This window comes from Pleurodeles waltl, chromosome 7, assembly GCF_031143425.1.
Source record: "Pleurodeles waltl isolate 20211129_DDA chromosome 7, aPleWal1.hap1.20221129, whole genome shotgun sequence".
NCBI lineage: Eukaryota > Metazoa > Chordata > Amphibia > Caudata > Salamandridae > Pleurodeles > Pleurodeles waltl.
In genome coordinates this window covers 938,044,956-938,055,017 of record NC_090446.1, presented here as the reverse complement: position 1 = coordinate 938,055,017, position 10,062 = coordinate 938,044,956, and the positions used below count along the sequence as shown (strand labels likewise).

At 42.6% G+C, this 10,062-nt stretch overlaps 1 protein-coding gene across 1 annotated transcript; it reads left to right on the top strand.

Annotated features, from left to right (window-relative positions):
- The first annotated feature begins 403 nt into the window (after positions 1–403).
- On the top strand, positions 404–8,964 carry MED7 (mediator complex subunit 7). The gene is made up of 2 exons (XM_069199640.1): positions 404–870; positions 8,073–8,964. The coding sequence occupies exon 2, from the start codon at positions 8,093–8,095 to the stop codon at positions 8,783–8,785; it is 693 nt and encodes a 230-aa protein (XP_069055741.1). The 5' UTR covers positions 404–870; positions 8,073–8,092; the 3' UTR covers positions 8,786–8,964.
- The last annotated feature ends 1,098 nt before the right edge of the window (positions 8,965–10,062 follow it).

Below are 10,062 nucleotides of genomic sequence, written 5' to 3'. Positions count from 1 at the left end.
AAATACTTTTTTCCGTAAAATATTTCAAATGGTGTGGGACTTTAAACTCATCGTAATGTAGTCGCCCGGCACCTGTTAGAATCGCAACAAACATGCAACCGGCCAAACATGAATGCTGAACAAGACTCCTATGGTTAGCAAGAAGCAGGGCCAGGGCATGCATTTTAGATGGTTCCAACCATTCTGGTAGAATGAAACACATTCTATTGCAGTACGAGTGGAAATACGTGGCGCCCTTGAATTGTGAAATGTTTTGTCATGCCATTGGTAGGGAAACCCTAGCCAAACGTTCATTTCCTGTCAGGATTTCAAAGGCTGTATTGCAATACAGGATTGGCTGGGATAAATGCTTGATTGTTTTCTTATTGGTTGCACAACTCCATTGAATGCATACGCTTCCGGTGTCCACTTTAGCTGCTGCACTCGATTGTTAGGGTGTATCTGTAAGCAGGTGTGAAACATATTTACAAAGAAACTTGGCCTCCTTCATTGAAGGACTGTCTCTGTTTATCTTCAGGTAGCGGAGGACAGTTGAAAGATCTCGATGAGGCTTACCCAGAAGATAGGGGCCGCAAGAAGACTCGAGAAGTTTGGTTCCATCTGTTGCTTGGATCCCATTTGCGCTCTTTTTTATTCTGTCGCGCAGTCAAAAGCCGGAAGCCATCCGGCCCACTCCTCGTCATGAGCTTGTTTTGAGGGGCCGCCCTCCCCTAGCACCGGGCCCGTGGCTCCCTGAGGGAGTCGGGACGCATTCGGCCGCTGTCTGAATTTCCCTGAGGGTGGAGGCCGCCGTCCAGCTCGCACCTGGACGTTTCCACTTCCCCTGCAAATAACACCCTCTTCCTGAGTTTACGGGGTCGTTCCAGTGAGGTGAGCGCGACTGTCAATTTCCAAGAGGAACTGCGCAGTAAAAAACCTTTCTAGTTAAAACGTATCAAAAGTACCTAAAAACCCAACCACATGTGTTTGCATGTAGTAGCAGGCTTATTGTCACGAACAGGCAAGTCACTTCTCTGTTGCAGATTGATTGCTGTATTTAGATGCTAAATGAAATTAACGAGGGGATGTTAACGTGTAAAAATGAGAAAATGGTGAATACTGCTTCAAAATATGCCTCATTAGGCCACATAATTTGTATTTTCTTTTTACATAATTCAGCACACCTTGCCTCATCATTTGGTCTTACCTTGCCACGCAATTACAGTTGGCCCTGATTATGGCAGAAACAATCTAAAAAGATTTTACCTTCCTAAGAGAAGTAATTGGATATAAGCATACAGCCAATTTGTATTTGTCATGGTATTAGTTTCTTCCTGCTGTGACCCTATTGTTACCTTGTTGTGCTATATGAAAAATATCCCTGCCAATGCCACACATTTTTACTTTATTTAAATGAAAAGACTTCCATGTTTCACTAACTTAACCCAGATACTGAAAGGCCAGGAGCAGTGAAAGTTCCTGTTATACAAATAATTGTATTAGCAACTATTTTGTGTCAGCGCTGACAACATGTCCTGCCTACTCCAAATCTCCAGGTGATAGCTGAGTGTAACGTACCTAAGTCCTCTGCTTCCACTACTGTCTCTGTAGGGGAGTGAACGATATGAGCAAAGGCTAAATTGTGTTGGGGCAGGGGAGTGATAGAAGAGTGGTAGAACAGAAGGGGAGTAGAGTAATGAGTGGGGAAGGGGATGGAGACATGGAGGGTGATGGAATAGAAGAGACTAGAGGTATGAAAGAAGAAGAGGGGATATGCCAGTCGCAATTTAGAAAATACTGTTCAGGCTAGAGGCACTTACATGAGCTTTATATACATTTCCACATTGTTCCACTTAAAATACTTTCTGCTCAAAGGACAGACAGCCCAATGTTGTTTGAAAAACTAACCATCAAAGTGCAATTCCAGTCTTAGGGCCTGATTACGACATTGGTGGTCTGAGGACTGCCAATGCTGCGGTAGCGGTCGGACCACCGCGGTTGCAGAGGTCGGACCGTCACATCACAAGGTTGGCGGGCAGTCCTACTAGCCTACCATCGTCTCCACCAGGATCTGCGAACACGAGGGGCTGATGGCATTTACAGGTTGTGATCAGCCAGGGCGGCTCTGAACCCAGCGCCGCCCTGCTGATTACAACCTCGTCTTCTGCTAGCCTTTTTATGGTGGTATCACTGCCATGAATAGGCTGGCAGAGAACAGGTGCAGCCATGGGCAGTGCAGCAAGTGCAAGGGTCCCCCCAGCCAAGCACCCTCAGACCCTAGACAGTGCGCATTTGAAGGGTGCTGGTGTCCCCTGCATGCAGCAACATTGCCACTGGCTCAATTATGAGCCGGCGACAATGCTGCCACCACTTTCCCGCTGGGTTTCCACCGGTCAGCCTAGCGGGAAAGTCTTAATGGGGCTGGCAGGGAGGTCCTCAGCATGGCAGCAACCATCCCATCTGGAGTTTGCAGACGAGTGTTCCCGTCCACCAAACTCCTCATAGGGCCCTTAATCCTCAGAATCACTGCTCTCGGCACAGTGGACAGCCAAAGGAACAAATAGGCTCGCTGTTTTGCTTTCACTAATGACCGAGCTGAAAACAATCTCTGGAATGCACTTCTTAGTTTAAAGAAGACATTTATTATTAATTCACCACGAGGTTCCTGAAAGAGGAGATTAGTAGGTTGGAGGCACACGTTTAAAAAATAGTCACAGCAATGAAAGGAAAATATATCAAAGTGATTCTCAATTGCAATGTACACAGCAAATACATGTGATTATATTATAGCATAACTGTCAAAGCAAAGAATAAAAGTCAAAATTCATCACTATAGGGCCTATCGCTGCTCATCATCTTTCTCATGCCCGCAAGTTGATGACTTCTGTTCAACTGCAAGAAAGAGATTTTCCACCCTTACGGGACAGGTCAGGCAGCTGACGTCCACTCCTGACTGAAGTCTCTGAAAATTCCCCTCCTGCTGCCCAGGGACACCTTTTATAGATTGAATAATGAAAAAGCCTGCTAAAAGGCCTTTCCCTCTAATAGTCCAAACATGCTGGCTACTGTAGGTCAGAGTTGGAAGAAACAAGCGTTGAAAGTTGGCCAAGTGTTCAAGGCTGTCTTTCCCAAGGCTGCACTAGAGAAAAACACAAAATATGTGCTTCCTTATCATGCTAGTGTTCGGTGAGAGAAAATACGAAAAAAGCACAAGCTTGGTTTACCATGTGGAAAAACGCAGCTCATCTGCAATGTCTAATGCCACGATAAAGCCAATAGGCAGCTAAACTGAATACAAAATGTCTAATGCCACATTAAAGCCAATAGGCAGCTAAACTGAATACAAAATATAATGTGCTACTTGTGAACATTGAACAACTAATATACACAGTGGTGAAACACAAAGTCAGTGGTCAAACATAATTATTTTCACTACACTTGCGTATGATGTTTGGCCAGTTGCCACCTGTGATAGCTCTTTCAATTGTTATTATATTTATTTAAAGTAACTGGACAGAAATAGGATCGACAAAAAGTCGCACAGCTCTTTACATTCTCTTTAAAATATGCAGGTCCCCCAGGTCTTTGTAGCTCTTTTGCATATACACACACTGTATAATCCAGGCCTTGGTGCTGCTGGTGTTTGAAAACTGAGAGTCATCTTGGAGAACAGGTACAGGGCAGCAGGATTACAAAGTCCATTTATGCACACTGACAAAAGCACAACCACTTGTGCAGAAACAGTTCAAGCTTCCTTTAAATACACAAAAGTATTACCCCATATGCATCAGCAGTAAAGGTAAGGCTGATGCAAGAGGGTGAGGTGGAGGGAGTCAATTTTGAGATGGAGAGAGAGGAGGTGGTGTTTCAGAGAGGGGCTGTTGAAGCAGAGAGAGGTAAAGCAGATGGCTAGGAATGTAGGTGACAGGAAGTTCAGGAAAAGAGACTAAGGATAGTGAGGAAGAGAAATTGAGGCTTGAGAAGTGAAGAAAAAAAGGGGGTAAGTAAGGGAGAGAATGAAAGAGAGGCACAGTAGAGAAAAAGATGAGCGACAGAGAAGATTGAAGTAGAGACCGAAGAATAAAGTGGAAGTATAATGAGAGGATAGTTAGGTAAAGAGAAGGGTGAGGTGGAGAGAGAAAGAGGAAGTCACTGCAAGGAGTCAGAAGAATGAGGTTGCAAAAGATGGGTGAGATGGAGGAAGGTGAGGTGAAGAAACAAGAGTGAGGCATGAGGATGCATAGGGTGAGATGAGCAAGGTAAGGTGGAGACAGATGAGGGTGAGGCATCGAGATAGGATGCGGTGTAGGGAAAGGGGAGTGACACGGAGAGAAAGGAGAGTGAAACAGAGAGGGCAAATGAGATATAGAATTTAGCTACAAAAAACCCTGAGAAATAAAGGTATAACTAGTAAGCACTACCCCTATATTATGCAGAGTATGCAACCTCATACCTGTACAAGACTATCCAGCATGGATAAACCTAGATTTCAGACACCCACGAGATGCTACGCAAATCCACTCATCATCATGGCCCACCCATGTTTCTTCATGGCCCTCCCGGATTCTGAATCCTGGAGCAAGGCTTGCCAGATCAGAGCTCCGTCGGGCTGCTGTCATCATCAACGTTCTAAAACTGTGATCCTCAGACTTTTTCCACTCTGTTTCCCATTGAGTAAAAGTAATACATGGGCCAATTCGCACCCCCCACCAAACCGACGTAACTCATGAAAATATTCAATAGTTAACTTTGAATATTGCTCGTACTGGTGCTCGTTAAAAGTCAAAATGTGTGCTTTATCAGCTGTACAAAGGAAATGTACATTTTGAAAAACATTTACTACCAAAACATCAATTTATGTGTGGCATGAAAACTCGTTGCTAGTTTAATCATACAAATAAAGGTGCTTAAATATAGTACACAATACTCTTTATATGCCCCTAACAAAGGCCAAATTCTCTCCTATTACTTATGGTGTTATTGCACGTCCTTCCAATTCTTATTTTGTAAATCATGTTAATTTACTTAATGTAGGAAGTTTTAACTTTTCAGTTTACCCATTTATCAACCACCTTCGAGAATGCATCTTTGTTTTCACTGCACTTAATACCTATGGTTTCCCATAATGTGTAAAATTCTTGCTGGGCAGAATTTGTCTTCTAACACTTCATCATGGGACAAAAAGAAGTTAAGGATTGCAGTTTGAGAAAGGGCATCTCTTTTCTTTCACTAACAATAGCACACTTGAAGTAGAGCCTCTGTGGTAAATTAGAACTTGTGGGAGCACAGCATGGCTTTGAAACAGTGGATCTCGGCGCACCCCTCCCTCCCATATCTGTCACACCTCCTTCTAGTGGGGAGGGGGGGTGGTCCTTCCACAGTTCGAGAGCCTCTGATCAAAGTAGATTGGATATTCAACTCCCAAAAACTGGGACAGGCACAGAAACATAAGTAGGAAATGTGTTGGTTAAATGGTATTTGCAGAAGGACTAGAATGGCAGCCCCCATCACAGACGGGCTACATGGGCATACCCCATGGACAGACTGAGTTGTTTTATAAATTGCACACTTTTTTCCGTTTCATTATATTTTGACTAACCATGGAAAATGACATGATCGAGGGGCACCAACGAGTCTCAAGTAGCACAATATTTGGTTTTATTTGAATGCAGGAATTGTAGTCCTGCTTTTTAATAGTATAAGCAACACTACACATAACCTAACGGATACAAGTAGGAGTGAATAAGGTTCAGTCTGTTGCTTGAAAGCCTGATTGAAGTGGTGGGGAAAGGCACCTGGATCTTTACGGACTAGGAGGGGAACCAAAATGAAAGTGTGAAAGTGCCCCCTTTTTCAACTTTTTATAGCTATTAGAACCATGCAAATGCCCATTTCTTAAAAAAACAAAGTTGAACTAAATAACTCCCTCTTTTCTTTTACTATGATTATGCCAAGAGGCAGTCCAGGGTGCTTAAGGCCTTGGCTTTTGGTCTCTCCAACAGCCCTAGAAAAACTCTGCTTCCCACTGTAAATCCAGGTCGATTGATCTGTCTATTCCTTAACCACTACTTAAGTGGGCACAGATACTTTGCAAATTACTGTCAGAAAAGACACTGCTTCCTAGGCACCTCAGCACACTGATTTCATAAGCCAGTTAAGGGACCCAGCAAACTAGAAGCCTGCCTCCCAGCAGTGCCAACCCAGACTTCACACTTACTACAATACCTGATGCACCACAGGTTACTGCAACCGTGTCAACAAGCAGTCAATTGGTAAAACCACCGCGAAAGTTGGCACTGTTACACGAGTTTTCTTTTAACTACAGTCACCTTTGACCTCTGCCCCTGGTACCTCACTATAGATTATCCTGCTGGCGTTTAATCAAGAATACATCCATTCATGGCATAAGGGTTACTAAACTGTTATTGAGTCATCCGCACAAATAAGTCACTGCACAACATGCACTTTGAGGTGATCAAGGACTTGACCTTGCAAGATGCCTATCGACCGTGGGTGTCGCTGTAATGTAATAGGTCAGCAGCAAATGGTTGCCCTGGGAGGCGTTTTCAAGTAACATGTTCACAAAAACCTTTTTCTTCAATGGCATGATTGGCACACCATATTTCTGAAGTAACGGTTTAAGCCTATTAGCATTCAGAAAATTATGAGGCCAATGTCCACATTTTGCATGTCCCCTTTGCACATTTTTCTCAATTGCAAGTCTGGAAGAACATCAGCCAAGTGCACACTATTAGCCAAAGCAACAGGTGTTATATTCGCTGACAACTGACCTTAAAAGGTTTGGCAGCATTTAAGTTTGTTAGTACTGGGATAGTAGTGCGTCACTGTGTTAATCTAGATAAGTGGCCCTTCGATTGATATTCCTCTAACTTATTGTCTGCGTTTTACACACACCTGAATCACCTAGAAGATTTTGCTAACATAATTGAGGGAGCAGAGCTCTAGGGCGGAATTACCAGAAGTTTTCTTGGAAAAACTCCTTTGGCTCTGCATTTAGTCCATAAAAGTTAAATTTTCTTAAACACCGGCCTCCTGTGGAGTTGGACACTGTTATGCTATTTGCAACATTGCTTCTTGTTAATTTAGGAACTATGCTTCGTGTTTAATTTCTATTTGGGAAGATGGCTATTTCCACGTCTAAATGTCTCCAAAAGTTGTTCCCCTCTGAAAGCACACACTACCTCTATCTCTACCACCCTGTCTGCATCGCTGGGACGTCTCAGCTTGTTTCTCAAGCTGGTTATTATCTTTATTGTTGTGTGTGTTGCTTCTTGTTTAGAACCACATAAGACTTCCTATCACTCAGTTGAGGTGGGCTGCTTTTTGGGATCCACGCTTACTATTGCTCGAGAAAGGATTTAGCTACTTATAATTTCTCTCTACTCAGTAGGCAGGACAGAAGTGCATTGTGGTAACTACTAGACTTCTGTAACAACGCATACATTTATTGAAAGTGAATGGACGTCTATACTATTATGAGGAGAACTGCATGTTTATTGCTTTCACAAATTAAATGCTCTTGGACCCAAAAGCAGTCCTTTTGGGGGGGGGAGTTGAGGGGGGGAATGTTTTTTTTTCTTCTTTTTTTAATTTATACGATTTTAGTACAGTCATCTAGAAATGTACTTTGTGCTAGATATGTCATATAATTTCAACTAAAATATTCTTGCAGAAAATGTACAGGATCATCTAGAAATCTGTAACTAGTTTCCGATTCAGTTTCTAATGCATGTCAGTAAACTCCTCCATGAAACAGAGAAACTTTGTATTTCCTAGCTGGCAGTTTTGGCAGATGAAACAGGTCCCTGCCCCTTCACAAACCCTTGACGATAAAATTAATCTAAATACCTCTATCCCAAGATTTGAACCGAAGAGTCCAATTGTAGCCCTATGGCGCTCTGTTTCAAAGCTTCTATACATTTAGGTAAATATTTTAAACTGCTAAAGGATACTTATGCCAATAGTGCCTAAATTGTAGTATTTTAATGTTGACATTTTTATGTAATTTATTTGTAACTGGTTATGTTTTATCCTGCCACCATAAAGTATAACGTATTGGAATATTTTTTCAGGTACATTATCGTCTACTATCATGGGGGAACCACAGCAGGTAAGCGCCCTGCCACTGCCTCCTATGCAGTACATAAAAGAATACACTGATGAGAATGTACGGAGAGGCCTTGCCCCCAAGCCTCCTCTGCCCGTCAAGGACAGCTATATGATGTTCGGCAACCAGTTCCAGTGTGATGACTTGATTATTCGCCCATTGGAGAGTCAAGGCATTGAACGGCTTTGCCCCCTGCAGTTTGACCACAAGAAGGAGCTGAGGAAACTCAATATGTCCATCTTGGTCAACTTCCTAGACTTACTGGACATTTTGATTAGAAGTCCTGGGACCATCCGGCGTGAGGAGAAGCTGGAAGACCTAAAGCTGCTCTTTGTGCACATGCATCATCTCATCAATGAATACCGGCCCCATCAGGCCAGAGAGACACTTCGTGTAATGATGGAGGTGCAGAAGCGCAACCGCCTGGAGACTGCAGAGCGCTTTCAAAAGCATCTGGAACAGGTGGTTGAGATGATCCAGAACTGTCTAGCCTCCTTGCCGGATGACCTTACCCTTCCAGAGGGAGAACTGCACCTAAAGACTGAGCCCATGGATGTACAAGAGGCCAGCAGTTGTGCTGGGCAGAGTGAGCCTGCCAAAGACGGCATGGTTTGCAAGAAGGAAACCACTGCGGACAAGGATGCCTTGATGTGTGTTATTATTGATGAGATGACGTAGACTGCCGTCGGTGTGTAGGTTATGAATTGAACAAATTGAGGTTTTTTTCAGTGTTTGACTAAACCAACCATTTCTTGTGTAGTGATAAATCCTATCTTTTGTTTATTATGATTCATGTATTGGACAATACTAAATGTTGGCACTTAAAATAAAGTTGCAGTCTTTTTTGTGATGCAATAGATGTTTGTAATCTCCATGACCGAGTGTCTGCTAAGCATGAGTGTTTATGGGGCTGCATTGTTGGCTCTAAATCATATTATTGCATAACATTTTAAACCACTTCTGGGATTAGAGGCATTCTTATATGAGTGGACACAATTTCAGATTTTTCCATGTTTCTACTCGCAAGCTTTCTTATGTGGAAAAAAAACCCACCACTTGTAGTTCAAGACTCTGAAAGGAGAAGCACAGGATTGCTGCTAATTTATTATTTGTGACTGTCCAGTCTAGCACTGATTCTTTTGTTGGTGGAGGCCATCCTTGAAACACTAATCTCCAGTTACTTTTTACTGTAATATGCTTGTTGAATGTATGTGGCAAGAAGATGGGTCCTCTGATCTTTGAAGTACCTAGCATTGTGACCTTAAGGGCTGTCGTCCTTCAAAGCTGCAAGTCGGAAAGATGCAATCTCAACAACTTGATTGGCAGACAGTGTTGAGCAAGCAGATGTGAGGGTTGCAGGTTTAGTTTTGGGAGAAGTATTTAACACCTTAGAAGTGGAGGTGCTTAGACACCATATGTTAAGGATGTGCTAACTTACTCATTTAATTTAATAAAAAAAATAAATTAAAAAAAAGCCAGTTGATGAAAAATTCTGCAAAGTATCGATTTTTTGGGGTAAAGAAGTATAGATGTTTGCGGGGAATTTTTTTTTTTAATTTATTTTTTTTAAATCTTTTTAAGAGATGTTTTGTGGAAAAATATTTTACCAGATTTGTTTGGAATGACAATTTTGCCTGCAGATGATTTTTTTGCAATGCTTATGACTTCTACAACGTAAAAGTTGAAAATGTTTTCACTTCTGCAACAATTCGCAGGTTTATACGTTTTCACACTCTGCTTGGTATGTTTGACGGGGTGGGAGGTCAACGGATGGGTACAGAAGCATCTGCTCCAGGTTTGTGAACATGCTGCATACTTGTGGTATGTGTGTTTACTACTTGTATTTTTCTTGTTTACGTTCACCTTACTTACCTTATGAGCTCAGTGTTCTGAGGGCTGCGCCTCCCAGTTTCCAGAGTCCTTGGTGACGTTCTGCATCTAGCAGTTGCTGCACC

Excerpts from the sequence above, each read along its gene's own strand:
- MED7 (XM_069199640.1), top strand. The coding sequence starts at position 8,093 with ATGGGGGAACCACAGCAGGTAAGCGCCCTGCCACTGCCTCCTATGCAG.